The sequence below is a fragment of the Elephantulus edwardii genome, unplaced genomic scaffold (genome assembly GCF_000299155.1).
Source record: "Elephantulus edwardii isolate Elephantulus edwardi_28Jun2011 unplaced genomic scaffold, EleEdw1.0 scaffold00135, whole genome shotgun sequence".
NCBI classification, from domain to species: Eukaryota; Metazoa; Chordata; class Mammalia; order Macroscelidea; family Macroscelididae; genus Elephantulus; species Elephantulus edwardii.
This window is the reverse complement of record NW_006399885.1, coordinates 2,369,322-2,386,071: the sequence shown is the minus strand read 5'-3', so window position 1 is coordinate 2,386,071 and position 16,750 is coordinate 2,369,322. Positions and strand designations below refer to the sequence as shown.

Sequence of the window (16,750 nt, the reverse complement as noted above, 5' to 3'; positions counted from 1 at the left end):
ACATGTCTAGATGTATATATTCAATTTTCAGGTTTTTATTTATTAATATTGAATGAAATAATGTAAAAAAGGGCAGTATGGTATTTAGGATGTATATTGAAATATGTTTATTATGTTGTAGTGCAACTGGACAGTATTTAAGAAAGCCTATATGAAATTTTACTTATAGGGATGGATTTAAGAGAAATAAATCAGAAAATATGTAGTGATATAAATACATCACTATGATTTCATTTCTAGCAGGTTCAAAAACATGCATAAAAAAATCTGCTGCATAGATAAGTGAAGGACCCAGCAAATCTGAGGTGCAGGGATTACTCTCCAAGGGAAAGAGAGGACAGTTGGGACAGTTCACAGAGGACAGCAAAAGCACTGCTGGTGTTTTATTTCATAAGCATAAGAATGGATAAATAGATGTTCATTTTGTTACTTTTTTTTTGTTATATTTTATTAATTTTCATAAACATTTACAGAGATTTTGGGTTTCCATTCATTCACCGCTGCACCATTCTCTCTACCCTCCTCCCAGTTTGTTCTTGTCCAAATGCCACAGTGCTTGTCAAAGCCAGTTCTGATTAATCTTCGTCAGTGTGTCCTTTGCCATTCCCTATCACTCCTCCCTGAGAGAGACTTCACCCTGAGTCATAAGGAAAAGGGGATGGCGTATTCTCTTAGCTACTTCCTGCTGAAAAGGGACGCTGTGGGTTTCAGGGTGAAGATCTTCTCTCACTACTCTAAAGGGCCCCTTTGGCGGTAGGAAACACATAGACTATTATGGAGATTGATTTTGGAATTTAGATGCACTCTTATTGATTGTGCTTGGCCATACATGTTCATATCCTTGAAGATGTATCATGGGGTGTTGCAACCTAGAAGACACAAATTTGACTAACAAGTTATAAGTACATGAGTCAAAAATTATGGAAAAGTAAAAGAAAAGATTCTTTCATTGTTCCACAAACCACCCCCCAGGCCCCCTCCACCATGCAGCCCTCGCTCTAGACTCCTGTGCATTTTGTTACTTTTAAAATTTTTACACTCTATATACATTCTTTTGTATGTGTGACTTATTTTACACTCACTCTTTTTTTTAAATGTTAACACAGGATGTTAAGGATTATGTACCAATTCAAAATTGGAAATACTCTAACTTAAATAAATTCTGAACTAACTTGTAATACTTAGTGATACTGTGGTGGCCTAGTGGTTAATGAGTTGTGCTGCCAATTCAAAGACACATGGTTCAAATCCACCAGCTGCTCCACAGAAAAAGTAATGGGCAGTTCCTTCTCCTGTGATTTATAGTCTCTGAAAACTTGCTGGAAGGTCAGCTGTGTGTTGGTTCCAACTCAATGGCCGACTGCAGCTACCTATTTATTATGTTCTAGAGATCTGAGTAATTGTCTAGGACAGCTTAATGAGATGATGGAATGGGGCTATTTAGTCTCAAAAAATAACAAATTATTACTTACCAAATTCAGCTTTATGTTTTTGAAGGCATAAACTATATATATAGTTTTTGTATTTGAGTTCATGAATAGGACTTACTGCTTTTCTTTTGGATCTGAAATTAATAACCCTGGCTGAAGTCAAAGACATTACTAAAACTTGGTTCTTAATTTTCTTTTAAGTCATGAGTTTTAAAACGAAAGATTTGTTCCTTGAGACTTCTATTCCATAAAGCAGAATTTAACATTACTTTAGACTTGAAACACAATAAACTTTTTTCCCAGCAATTTGATGTTAACATTTTTTTTCTTTACGATTTCTCTATGACCATGCCAGTGAAGAAGCCATAGAAACAGAACCAGTGGCCACTGATTTTGTCTCTCCTGGCCCTACCGGCATGCAGTTGGAAAGAAATGGTAGGTATAAAAATCAAGCTCTCTCTCAGCTGTGCTCTATCAGATGATGTGTATGCAAAAATGAGGCTTTCACCTGAAACATTCTAGTATAGTAGCTGTGACATTATTTCTTGAGTTGTAGTAAGGACTACACCCACTGCTCACTTATCAGCATGGTGAGGTTCCAAAGACCAAGTTGTTATATGAAATTGATGCTATGCCAAACTGGAAGAGAACTATGTCATTATGTAGCTGCCAAATTGCATTCATAATTTTCAACCTCCTGAGAACCATTGCCTGCCAACTAGACAAGTGAGCAACCCAGCCAGCATTACTGTCACCTTGCATCTCAGCTAGATGTACATCATTGTTGTTATGTGCTGTCGAGTCGTTTGCGACTCATAGCGACCCTATGTACAACATCCCTAAACCCTGCTCTATCCTGTGCCAGTCGCACTGCCTCTGACACACCCATCCTGATTACCCCAGTCACTGAATCAATCCACCTCATAGAGGGCCTTCCCCTCCTGCGCTGTCCCTCCACCCTCCCAAGCATGATGTCCCTCTCAAAGGACCTGACCCTCCTTACAGCATGTCCCAAGTATGTCAGACGAAGCCCCAGAATCCTTGCCTCCAAGGTGCAGCCTGGTTTAACCCTCTCCATGATGAATCTGTTTGTTTTCTTGGCAGTCCATGGTACATTCAATACTCTTCTCCAGCACCACAGCTCAAAGGCATCAGTTCTCCTTCTATCCTCCATTAATGCACAAAATAGATAGTAGATTTATTATTACTAATATTGTAAATGTGAAATGTTGGATAACTAGATTGCTGACAAATAGGAATAGATGTATTCCATTTGGTCCAGCATGATTTCATGCAGGAAAAGGATGTCAATTTCTGGCATATTTTTAATACCCTTTCTGATTATTTTTCATCTTATTTTTCTTTTCTAGTGTTTAAATTTATTTAATTGAAATTAATTAAATTTATTCACCAGGTGATTTTGGCTGATTTTTTTATACTTCATTTTTAATCAAATCCTTTGTCATAGCCAGCCAGTTTGTGTCATGATAATGAAATACATTAAAAATGTTAAAAGTAATTAACTGAACAATATTTTATATATGTGATAATAACAGTCTTTTAAAATAGCAACCCAGCACAAAGTTCCTTTGCAGTGGTTTTAAAAATCTTATAAACAAGGGTTAAATTCTCTTGCTTAGATATTTGTAATACAACTTTATTCTGGTTCTAGATGAAAATGAATTAGAATGACAGTAACAAACAAAATTTCACCACAAATACTATGATGTGACTGTTGCAATCTTGTTTGAAACTTGAAAGTTTTAACAAATGCCCTCCAAAATGGCTAAATATGCAGGTCCAAAAATGAAGGGTTTTTTTAAACTGCCAGTCTCACTCCAAAGCCCATTCATGTCCTTCAGCCTCCCAAAGATTGGTACATGCTCTGCTTAGCTAGATAATAAAGTAGCAAATCCCCAGCACCACTGACATCACAGGACAATTGCCTACAATACTAGACTCCTGATGCTGGGCTCCAGCTTCGTTCTCTCAATAACCATCATCCTCGTCTGGGAGGGCAGTTGTCTGTGCAGCCTCTAATTCATGCTCATATTGTGCTGCCAGAGTGGGTCCAAAACGGCTTCTGGTGAGGTGAGTGCTGGCATGGCAACAAACTTTAAGTTAGAATCTCCAATTTCCTCGCAAGCCACAGGAAAGGCAGAAATATCTTAAAACTGAAGATTCTTCTTTTGGTGGAAAACTATGGATTTTGCCTTAACTTTCCTGTCCTTAATGCCCACTCTGGTGCCGTACAACACAATGGGGATATTTTCACATACTCAAACCAGATCCATGTGCCAGTTAGGCATGTTTCTGTAGGTAATGGCACATTGGACTTGGAGATAAAAGGCATCCCTCAGTCTCCCAAATTTCTCCTGGCTAGCGGAATCCCACACGTTGAATTTAATTGGTCCTCTTTCAGTGTAGTACGTGGGGGTGGCTACACACTTCTCTAATTCACCAGTTAGATAACATTAGATAATAAACATTTTTCCAGTAACACCATTACCCACCAACATGAGTTTTGAACTGGTCTTGGGGTTCTCCTTGGGCAGGCACTGTTCCAGAAGCGTCTCTGGGCACTGTCTGACTGACTGAGCACCAGGTTTTTTTTTTATTGTACAGCCAGTAGTACTTATTTCTCCCCATATTTGGCCAGAGCCTGACATAGTTCTAAGTCATCTTTCCTCAGAAAACTTGTTTTTTTTAGAAAACTTGTTTTAATGAAAATATCAAATACAAAATCATATAATTATTATTTGAGTCAATTTTTTTATGATTGTCTTATCAACAGCAAATATGTTGATAACTTTTTGTATTTTATAAGGTCTTTTGAAGGTTTTAACACAGTTTCAGAGGAAAGCTCTTTTTGTACTAATTTCATTGACTTTAAGAAAAATTAAAAATCATATAAGATTATTTTGTTGGCCCAGCAGACAGAAAGCCATGCTCCCAAGCCAAAGGTAGGTGACTCTACTCCGCGGCCATCAGGCCTGCCTTTAATTATTTTTGGTGAAACATTCTTCTAGGTCATGTAACCCTGATATGTCCACTTGCTGTACAGAGGTAACTCATGGTTGCTGTGAAACCAAATACTGTTTACCCATGGTGGACAGTGTTCGGTGAAGCTCCCCAATGAAAACAAGCTTGGAAACAGGAGTGGCATCCACAATAACTTCCCTCCAGAAACCCTATGAATCTGGAGAAAGGGCGAAAGTTAGACCGGAAGTGTCTGGGATTTTCATTAATAGGGTCGCTATGAGTTGCCTGCGACTCGACGACCTCACTTAACAATAGCAAGAAGCTTATTTTAAAAACAACGTTTTAGGACTAAAAGACCTCTCCATATTTCCTTTTATGGAGAAAGGTCTGTACTCTGAAATCACTGGATTATAATCTTTTTAGAAGATGATTGACGACTACTACTAATTGAAAATTTGGTGGTCAGACCCACTAGGTGTTGTGGCGATTGGCCTCTGTAAGGATGACATTGTGGAGACTCATCTGCAAGGATGGTGTTTAGTCTGATTTTTCTCAAGTGTCTTGAACTTTCCAAAGAAGTCTACCGCACACAGTAACCCATTGTTGGACTGTGTGAGAAGTGGCTCCTTTCTCAGCACTGTAATGATGCGTTTGTTGGAGCTGAGCTGAATGTAAATACAGTGACATTTGGAACCAAAAAAATATTACAGCTTTGGAAACCTTGTGAGGCAGTTGTGTGGTGCTTTGGTAAAATTATCACATCTATTTCTCTCCATTCACACCTCGGAGTGGAATTTGTGCATCACAGAGGGTATGCACATCATCACTTATTTTAGGAAATGCTAGATCTTCACTATTGAATATGTTCTAATTCCACTTCTCACCAGCAGAGCCAGAAACAGGAATCAGTTCCTGTTTCTCTATCTCTTTCCAGCTGGTGGTTTTCAACTTAATGAATGTTGCCAGTCAGATCATTCTCCTGACATGCTTATGTTTTCGGTTAATTTTTTTTTAGGATATGTTAATAATAACTTTCTCTCATACCTGACCTTCTAACAAGTGCTACAGACTGTGTAAATCGCATGAGAGGAGATTGCCCATCTTTCTCCTGTGGGGCCACTGCTAGATCCGAACTGCTAGAAACTGATCCCTTTTAGGTTAGCAACAACTCCCTAGGGGATAAGACCACCTTGAGAGCTCTTGTGGCCTAGTCAGTAAGGAGTTGCACTGTCAACCCAAAGGTGAGCGGTTCAAATCCAGCAGCTGCTCCAGAAGAGAAAGATAGACATCTCCTCTCATGCCATTTAAAACCTCTTAAAAACCTGCTGGAATATCAACTGTGAGTTGGTTCTGACTTGATAGCAGTGAGTTTGATTTTAATAATACTGTGCTTTGGATATCAAATATCTCTATCAACTTGATTCTACTCATGTTGTTATGTGTCGTTGAGTCGCTTGCGACTCATAGCGACCCTATGTACAGCAGCCCTAAACCCTGCTCTATCCTGTGCCAATTGCCCTGCCTCTGACACACCCATCCCGATTACCGCAGTCACTGAATCAATCCACCTCATAGAGGGTCTTCCCTTCTACACTGTCCCTCCACCCTCCCAAGCATGATGTCCCTCTCCAAGGACCTGACCCTCCTTACAACATGTCCATAGTATGTCAGACAAAGCCTCAGAATCCTTGCCTCCAAGGAGCAGCCTGGTTTAACCCTCTCCAGTATGAATCTGTTGGTTTTCTTGGCAGTCCATGGTACATTCAATACTCTTCTCCAGCACCACAGCTCAAAGGCATCAATTCTCCTTCTATCCTCCCTAGTCATTGCCCAGCTCTCTGATGCATTCTACTCATAGTATCCTTTATATGTTCTAATAGTCCATTTTTTAATCCCTGGCCATTTATACTAATGTTGTTGTGTGCTGTCGAGTTGGAACTGATCCATAGCTGACTCTGCATCATGTTTTCAGAGGCAGTTAATAGCATGGGAGGAGTTGCCCATTTTTCTCCCAAATACTAATGTTACTGCTAATAATATTTATGAGAATAATAATAGTTTTATATTTTTGAGTCTAGTCACATAAATACTCAAATTAGCTTTTTTTTTAAGTTACTGGAAATGAAATAGACAAACTATCTTGATAAAGCTTGTAACAAATCTTTATTTCAGCTTTATTTTTATGATGTTTCTCATGTCTTCTAGATGCTGTACATTCAAATTCACCCTTGCCTCCTACATTCTGTACCCCTGGATTGAAAATTCCTTCTACAAAGAACAGTACAGACTTGGTAAATTTCCATAAGACTTCTTTTTCTTCTGATAGAGCAGAAACACTACTGCTAGACTATGTAACAAAACTATCTAGAAAAACTACTATCTTAACAATCTATTTTTAAAACCTATGTAGTTTAATGGAATGTGTTTACATTTCTTTTTTTTATTATTTCAGTAATGTCTCCTTATTTTTAATCAAAGTTTTCATTCAATGCCACATCCCATTACAGTACATTTCTAGAGGATAATTTAGCAGAACATAACACTGACTTTAAAACTCTTTCCAGACCTTTTAACCAGAGCTCCAAGGAGTTCAGCTTCTGACTGAAAGATCATTGATTCAAACCCACCAGCTGAGTTGAGGAACAAAAGACCTGGTGATCTGTTCCCAAGATTACAGCTGAAAAACCCAATGGCACAGTTCTTCTTTGTTTACTGGGTTGCTATGAGTTGAAATCAATCTGACAACACTCAATGATTTATGTACAATCAAGATTTTTTTTCCTTTTAAACCACATTAAGAACAAGAATTGAAAATAACCTTAATGTCAAATGAAAGTGGTAGTAGTGAACTACATTAAGTGCTATCCATAAGATTGTGTTTTCTATCGTTTATATTTTTATTTTTTTAATTTTTATTTTATTATTTGTGTGTACCGTCAAATCAGATCTGACTAGTACAGGAGGAGATTGTCCCTCCTTCCCCGGCAGAGCATCTGGTGGATTCTAACCATTTGCCTCTGGGATTGTAGTGCACCTTTTTGCCACTAGGCCACCAGAGCTCCCCTTATTGTTTATTTTTAAAACCAGATAAAAATATAGAAAAGTTTTTATAATGTTTACTAATACAGAAAAAAGGTTGCATGTTATAGTTTTCAAAATCAGTATCTAAAACTTTAACTATAGTGTCAATTATGTGTATGTGAGTGTGTATGTACAATCATTTGTGTAAATGTGTGGTTATATACTTGGATAATTGTACATACGCATACACTTTATCTTAAGGGGAAAGAACAGAAACACATTAAAAAGTCGTAATCTCTGGGTGATAAACCTTTAGGTTTTTGTTGTTTGCCTTTTGGGTTTATTTTTATATTTTTTTCCACCAATGAATAAATTGACTGAAAGCTTTACCCTTTTTTAAAGTCAGTATGAACATACAATCTAACTGTAGCCCGGTGGTATCTAATAAACCTTCCTAGGATAGTGAATATCTTCTTTATTCTCTTCTGTCTAGCTACATATTCTCATGGACTTGTTTTCATTTTCTTCAGCTTCAGTTTGAACTTGCACATAACTAATTAATGGTCTGTTTCTAGTCTGATTTTAACTTCTGATATTGAGCTTCTCCAGCAATTCCTTCCACAAATGTAGTCCACATTCATATAGAGTCCATGTGTAAAGTTGCAGTTTGTGTTTTTTAAAAAGGTATTTGTAAATCATTGAACATACAAAATTTTATCATTGTATTACTAGCCTCCTTTCTGTCACCAAGTCCGTATTTTCTGACATCAGAATAGGTTTGAAACATTGAACACCAAAGATCAAAGACCATATGAGTTGTGAGATGACATCAAGGATATCATCCATAAAGAGAGCAAAAGGTCATTACAAAGAAAGAAGAGAAAGAAAAACCAAAATAGATGTCAGAAGAGACCCTGAAAATTGCACTGGAGCATCGAATAGCCAAAACAAAAAGAAGAGATCCTGAAGTAAAAAGGCTGAATAAAAGATTTCAAAGGGAAGCTCAAGAAGACAAATCAAACTATTATATCAGGGGGAGCTCTGGTGCCTTAGTGGCAAGGAGCTGCAACTACAATCCCAGAGGCACACGGTTCGAATCCACCAGATGCTCTGCCGAGAAAAGGAGGAACAATCTCCTCCTGTACCACTCAGATCTGATTTGATGGTACACTCACACACACAAAAAAAATATTAAAAAAAAACAAAACTATTATATCAGAAGTGCAGAGACCTAGAATTGGAGAAGAAATAGGGAAGAGTTCACACAACATTTCTCAAGCTCAAAGAACTAAAAAAATTCAAGCCTCAAGTTGCAACACTTAAAAGATGCTATAGGCAAAATCTTGAATGAACCAGGAAGCATCAAAAGAAGATGGAAGGAATCAGAATCACTATACAGAAAAGAACTGGCCTATACTGAAATATTTCAGGAAGCACCATATGATCAAGAGCCAGTGGTTATGAAGGAAGAAATTTAAGCTGCAGTGGAGGAATTACAAAAAAATATGGCCCCAGGAATCGATGGAATACCAATTGACTTATTTCAAATGACAGATGCAGCCCTGGACATGCTTACCAATCTGTGCCAGGCAATTTGGAGCATATGTGTCTGGCCATCTTAGATATGGAAGAGGTCCATGTTTGTTCCCATTCCCAAGAAAGATGATCCAATAGAAAGTGGAAATTATCAAACAATACCATGACTCTCACAGACAAGCAAAATACTGCTGAAGAGCATTCATAAACAGCTAGCACAGTAAATAGAGAATTGCCAGAAGTTCAAGCTGGATTTAAGAGGCCGTGGCACCAGCAATATCATTGATGATGTCAGAGAGATCCTGAAAGCAAAGAATGCCAGAAGAATGTCTATTTGTGCTTTATTGACTATGCAGAGGCATTTGACTGTGTGGATCATAACGAATTATGGTTAACAATGAGAAGAATGGGAATCCCAGAGCACTTAATTATGCTCATGCCAAACCTATTCCTAGACCAAGAAGCTATTTTGTGAACAAAACAAGGGAACATGGTTTATAATTAAGAAAGGTATGCATCAGGGGTATATCCTTTCTCCATACTTATTTAATCTATATGCTGAGCATATTATTTGAGATGCTGGATTCCCTGAAGAAGAATGTGGCATCAGGATTGGAGGAATACTTATCAGTAATCTTTGTGCTGCAGAAGATCAAATGCATTTCATTGTCAAAAATGTTCACTACTAGACCGATAGACAACATCATGATAGACAAAGAAAAGATTGAAACTGTCAACAACTTCATCTAACTTGGATCCACAGTCAGTATACATGGTATCAGCAGTCAGGAGATCAGGAGACATTATGCATGGGGAAAGTGTACAGTCAAAAACCTCTCCAAATTATTGATGAACAGGTATATCTGTTTGAGGACTGAGGTGCCCCTTAATCAGGTCATGGCCTTTTCAATCACTTGCTATGCATCTGAGAGTTAGACAGTGAATAAGGATGATAAAAGAATTGATGTCTTTGAACTGTGATGTAGAGAAGAGTACTGAATATCCCATGGACTTTCCAAAGAACAAACATAAGTCTTAGAGAAGGTGCAGCCAGAGTGTTCCTTGGAGGCAAAGATGATAAAGCTTCATCTCACATACTTTGGTCATGTTGCTAGGTGAAGTTATTCATTGAAGAGGGACATCATGCTTGGAAAGGTGAAGGGACAACGAAGGAGAGGAAGACCCTCAATCACAGTGACTGCCGCAATGAGTTCGAGTATGTCAGAGATTGTGAGGATGGCACAGGATAGGACAGGGTTCAGATCTGTTGTTCATAGGGTCGCTGTGGGTCATAACAGCACCAAACAACAATAATAGCCACATGTAGTTATCAAGCATTTAAAATATGGCTAGAGAATCTGAGACACTTTCTAAAATTTAATAGTTCACATGGGAGGTGCAGCTCTCTTACAACACAGCTGGAGGCAAACACTGTGTTGTCTTACCAGTTGAAGTAGCAGCTTATCTGTTCACAGTTATTCCATTGCTTGGGTTTTGAACAATGTGGAAGGCACTCTACAGATGTGATGTTCCCAGCCTCCTTTATCAGCTGTTAGACCAGGAAAAAGGGGTGATTAATTTGATTGTTTACTTGTGACTAATCGGCTTGCTAAGAGCATCTTCCTTGTGAGAGAGCCTTCCTGTTGCCAGCATGTCCTGGCACTTTTGCTCTTTCGTGTTATGTCATGCTTTGTCTTGGTTAACTCAGCTGTCAACTCATTGATGTTGAATCAAAACCACTCCTAGCCGACTCTCCAGTCATTTTTCAGAGACCGTAAATTACACAGGAGATTGCCTGTCTTTTCCCTTTAGAGCCACTGATGGCTTCAAACCGTCCAAGAGGTTACCAGAACACCTGTCATTGCCCCACACGTCTTTTGATTGTCCCCTCTGCTGTATTAGACACTGCAAGTGAATGGCTTAAAAAAAAAATAATAAATGGATTTCTCTGATGTTTTTTAATTCCTGGAAACCACAGTGGCTGGAACCAGAATAGAGCCCAGGTTGGGGCCATGTGAGCCAAGCTGGTCTCTGGTAGTTAGTCCCCTGAGCTGGTGAGCTGCACACTGGGGGCAACAAGGTGGGAGGATGGTGCCACGTGCTCCTACGAGTGAACAAGTTTACCATCAACCCCCTGGAGAAGCTGAAACCGTACATCTGCAGCCAGCTGCCCCTGGTGGTCTTGATGGTCAGCATCAGTTCCATGGCCATCACTTACCTGACCCTGGGCTAGTTCTTCAAGATCAAGTCCTCAGGGATGATGGAGGACTGGAACACGTTCCTGCAGTGCTTCACCTGGACTTATGCATGTCAGAGGACGAGAAACTGAACACCTCACAAACAACATAATGACTCCAGAAAACATAGTGACCAGCGGGCAGGCCAGGGCACCCATCCAGGCACCCCAGGCCCTGGGGGACCTGGGCCCAGTCAACATCTCAGTTGCAACAACTCTAACCCTGGACCCTCTCAGAACCTTCCCAGCGTACTCCCACAATGTCACCTACCTGAATGCCACTATCCTGGGCCATCAGATCGGACCCTCAGGTGAGGGTCCACGAGGAGATCAGCATCACTTTTATGCTGCCCAGCACCTGGAGGCCGAAGACTGCACCTGGCATGGCCACTGTGAGCAGGTGGTGGTCAAGGCCTGCAGGACCCTTACCGCCACCCTTGGGGTCTACCCTATCACCATGCAGCCACCACACAGTGTTCGCCATACAGCATTGCCATACTCTAGTACAAGAGCCTCATAAGCTCCAGTGATGCCAGCACAAAATGCACTCAAGACTACAGTCCTTTCTGGTGTTATAGGGGTTGGCAAAATATATCATGCTTTAAACCCCAAGCTCACTCATGGGTATGGCTCCAGATGACACTTACTAATAAACCTACACCTTGTGCATACCAGCTACCTCTTACTGATGGTCAGAACAATCCCAAGTTCTGCCTGAGAAAGTGGTTTTGGCTGAAGCCTAGTTTGCCACTGCCTATTTTCCCAAGAGATTTTGAGAATCATAATCATTGCCTGCTTCACCAGCCTGGTCATTGTGAATACGTCATCTTGCAATGTTGGGTTATTCCGGCTGAAAGACATTTCAGGTGCTTGCATCTGATTTGTACATATTTATAAAAATTGATGCTAAATTGGCCCAGCGATGCATGCACTTCACACGGGTGCAGCCTGAAATCTGTGGCCTCGTGGTGGGCTTGACTGATGTATCTTAAAAAGTGTAGACATCTAGAAGTGCAAATTCGGGATTCTGGCTCTGGGAGAAAACCTTCTCTCCATTGATTCTGAGGCAAGTCTTTGCCTCCTACAGCATCTGTAGGCCTAGCAATTCTTGGAGATCTCCAAATGCCTTGACCCTCTGCTCGGTCCAGGAGTTTCCCAACCCAGGCACTTGGCACAGAAAGGCATTTTCTGTGCCCACTCAATATTGATGGTTGTCTTCTCTGGTTAATTTTTCCAATAAAAGATAAATGGCTCTGTAGAGAAACTCATTACAGATCAATGCTACGATGGGATTAAAGGTTTAGGATCCCACCTGCTTGGTTTATCAGTTGGTGGGGAATCATGCAGGTTTCCATGTTACTTGATTACATTCAGGTACTGTTGGAAGGCTCAATTCAGTCATGATATTCTAATCTGACTGAACTTTGTGTTTAAAGAGCTGTTTCAATCATTAGTTTTTCAATATTCTATATTCATGTTAAGCTCTAACTTAAGCCTTTATTAGGAATTGGGAATTGGTCTTCATAAGCCGTTTCATGGTTTTCTCAATTTTGTTTAAAACTCAGGAAAATGTATATCATTTGGGGGCTACCCAGAGACTGCAGTAAAACTAACAAATGAAAGTACATTTTCATTTACTTCACTCTTTCAAACTAAAATAATGAATTGTGCTCAATTCTGTAGGTACCCACAGATTATCTGTCATCAGAAACAGTAAGTTCAACAATTAATTTGGAAGAGAAAGTTTGTGCTTCATTAGTTTTAAATCCAAAAGAATCCTTTGAGAATCTTCCAGATCCTTCTTCTCCTACGATTTCTTCTTACGAGGATTTGCTGAGCACACCGACACCTCCAGAAGTCACTGCTATTCCAGAAGACATTCTCCAGGTAGGTGTTCTTTTTTAACCCCATAGATATGCTGTCTTCCTTACCATCGAGTTACTGTGCTGGTGTGGAGTCCAGACTTGAGTTCTAGGTCTGTGAGGCTTTTCTAAGATAACTTAGTTCAGGCTCTTCTGCAGTAAGCAAGTTCATTATTTCAGCGTGCTTAATTATGCTTTGTCTCACAAAATATTTTCTCTTTAATATCATGTTAAAACATTTTCTACAAAGGCAAATGGTTCGAATCCACCAGATAGATGCTTTGCTAGAGAAGGAGAGGAAATCTCCTCCTGTGCCATTCAGATCTGGTTTGACAGTACACAACAAGGGAAATAAAATTAAATTTTTAAAAAAAAGTTTTCTAGCTGCACTGCAATCTGAGAAGCATGTGGTTCAAATCCACCAGATGCCCTGCTGGAGAAGGAGGGACCATCTCCTCATGTACCAGTCAGATCCGATTTGACGTTATAAACACAAAAATAATAAATTTTTTAAAACTCTAATAAATACTCAATCATAGCCACTATACTTCACATCATTTCTATTGCTAGAAAAGGCAGAAATGCCATTTGCCTTACAATATTTTAGAATAGAGTATTATGCAGAGTGCATAATATATTCAGCCTTTCTTGAACTTGAGACTTCTTAGACCTCTGTTTTAGAAAAACACTGATCTCTGATATTAGAAGCTCTGGCTCTTCAGTGCATCTTTTATCACTAGTGTACAGTTGCTAACTGCAAAATAAGTAGTCGGAGTCTTTTACCTCCCCTTTAATAGGAGTTGTCTTATTTGGAAATCTTTGCTTTGCAAAGTGGAATTCCTCATAGACTTTCAAGAAATCTTTCTCATTTATGGACAAGCCATGAAAAGGATAAAACAATCACAACAAGATAAAGGTGAATAATCCAATAGAAAAATGGGCACAGAATATGAACAGACACTTCACTGAAGAAGACATTCAGATGGCTAACAATCACATGAAGAAATGTTCGAAATCCCTAGCTCTAAGAGAGATGCAAATTAAAACAACTATGAGATACCATCTCACCAGTCAGAACTGAAAAATTTAACAACAAGCAACAAATGCTGGCGAGGTTGTAGAGAAACTGGAACCCTTATTCACTGTTGGTGGGAGTGTAAAATGGTACAACCACTGTGGAAGGCGGTATGGCGCCTTCTCAAAAATAGAGATACCATCTGACCCAGCAATTCCACTACTGGGAATATACCACAAAGAGACCATAACTGACATCCAAGCAGATATTTGCATACCCATGTTTATAGTGGCTTTGATCACAATAGCAAGGAGTTAGAAACAACCTAAGTGCCCATCAAAAAATGAATGGATAGAGAAGCTGTGGTATATTCACACAATGGAATACTACGCTACATTGAAAAACAAGGAACTCATTGAGTATTCAAAATGGGTGACTCTGGAGGACATTATGCTAAGTGAAGTATCTCAGTCATAAAAGGACAATTACTGCATGGTGCCATTGTTGTAAAACAGGACTGACCTTGGGGTTGAGGAGAGACTGAGAAAGATGGGATAAATAATGTATATACTGCATTGCAACAGATGAGGGAGAAAACTGTTTAAAAGGGATATGTGATTAGGTATTTCTGTCATGACAGGAGTCTAGAGCGAAGGCTACATGGTGGAGTGGACCTGGGGGAAGAGATTATAAAACAATGAAAGAATTTTTCTTTTACTTTTCCAGGAGGGTAGTGTACTAGCAGGGAGGCAGGGAGGGTTGGGAGGGGAGAAAAGTGCAACAATGAATGAATGGAATTCCAAAGTCTCTGTAAACTTTTACTGAAATTAATAATAAATTTAAAGAAAAAAGAAAAGGATAAAACACCTAATGCTATTAGAATGTTCTTTTCCCAAGACATTGTTAAAATCCTATTTTCTCCTTTCTTGGGTTTTTCTTGGGCTGAGAAAGGAGCCTCTTCTTTCTTTTTTTTTTTTTATTTTATTTTAATAATTTTAATGAACATTTACAGAGATTTTGGATTTCCGTATTAAAGAAAGGAAGCCTCTACTCTCTCCTCACTTATCAAATGTCTTATTATCCAGCATTTTGCTTTTACACAATAGTGAAAAAAATCTACCCGCCTTCTCCTCACATTAACAATCTATGTCTGGTGGTAATGAACACTGTGGTGTGAAATGAGGTGATAAGAGCAACACTCTGGTGGTAAAGGTTATGTATCAGCTCAGCTGGGCCTTGATCCTCATCAGTTGGCGGTCAGGTGATGATGACCGTTTGGCAGTTACTCATAAATTTTGTGGTCTGATATGGCCTTCCTCCCTCTGGACATATAACACTGGTTTTCCCATAGCAGTCTGCTCTTGGGCACCTGATCATGTTGCTAAGTGAGGAGAGGGTGATTTTTTTTGGTGCCACATTTTGGTATCTGAAAAAAACTACTGCTCGTAATTCTTTCTTTTGAGTGTTTTTTCCCAGATATTTTCTATATGTACACTTCACAACCATCTTTGTAAAAACTTCATTTGCTTTTAGGAATGCATTGTTTGTTTTAGAAGGCTTTCGAAATCAAGTCTCTACAAGCTAGAATTTGAATCTGTATTTTACTCTTTGCTATGGGATGTATTGTACGTGGTGTTAAAAAATTATTAGTATTGTAAATAGCCTGTACCTGCAGTTTTTCTGTAAGTGCTCTCTCTTCCCCTATGCCTTTTGTTGACATTTTCACACCTTCTAAATGAACATTGTTATGTTGATTATAAACTTGGTGAAAAAAAATTTGCTTTTTATTTTAGATTTTGTCAAGATACAATTCAAACCTAGCTACTCCAGTTGCAGTTAAAGGACTGCCACCTAGGAGTGTGTTTCTTAAGAAACATGAAAGACAGAACATTCAAGATGTTTGGAATAAAGAAAACTGACAGCGGTGAGTGTGCTACAGGTGGCCAGTATTTGAAGACATTTAAAAATTACTATTTGAATGATAGTAAAAAATTTTTCTTTTTAATGGAATTTGACAGCTTAGCTAATATTCTATCTTAGCTTTTGATGCAGAATGTGTGATACCTGTATCTCAGATTGGGAAGTTATCAGTTTGAGGGTATTCTGAATCTGTTCCTCACTATCCTCTCTCTGTCTCTCATTGGCATCAAGTTGAAACAACTCAGAAGTGTTTCTTGTACTGTTTGGACCTACTGCTGGATTCAAACCATCAGAATTGCAGCCTTTGGGTAGCAGTACAGCTTCCTACCCACTAGGCCACCAGCAGTCTCTTCCCAGCTATCTTAGAAGTGTTAAAATACAGAGGTACGGCATTGGCCGTCTGCTTGGGTGACAGTTCCTATTACACTTTAAGTGATAATTTTTACATGTGTCTGTTTCTGTTTCCAGAAATTCTTGTGGATTCATTCATTATAGAAACTAAGTAAAACAGAAGATATGGACTTACTTTTTCACTCACACTCCTGCCTGTCTCCCCTTATTAAAACTTAAAATATGTGGACCTTTGATGTCATCACAAGTTTTTATTAAGTTTTGATTTGGATTAACTTTAATATTGTTAAAAAGTACTGCAGTCACTCAGCTTTTAAAGATAATTATTGTTCTATGATTTTTTAAATTACCTGACTTACTCAAGCAGAATGGTTTAAATAAATCAGGAAAATGATCA

At 38.9% G+C, this 16,750-nt stretch overlaps 1 protein-coding gene and 1 pseudogene across 1 annotated transcript in view; both read left to right on the top strand.

Annotated features, from left to right (window-relative positions):
- The window catches only part of SKA3 (spindle and kinetochore associated complex subunit 3), a 32,340-nt gene extending 16,339 nt beyond the window's left edge, over positions 1-16,001 (top strand). Inside the window, exons 5-8 of the mRNA XM_006894103.1 lie at positions 1,786-1,865; positions 6,618-6,703; positions 12,889-13,092; positions 15,876-16,001. Of these exons, the coding sequence (XP_006894165.1) occupies positions 1,786-1,865; positions 6,618-6,703; positions 12,889-13,092; positions 15,876-16,001 (496 nt within the window). The remainder of the gene's footprint in view (positions 1-1,785; positions 1,866-6,617; positions 6,704-12,888; positions 13,093-15,875) is intronic.
- LOC102876642 lies at positions 9,779-11,923 on the top strand (annotated as a pseudogene).
- Positions 16,002-16,750: the final 749 nt, after the last annotated feature.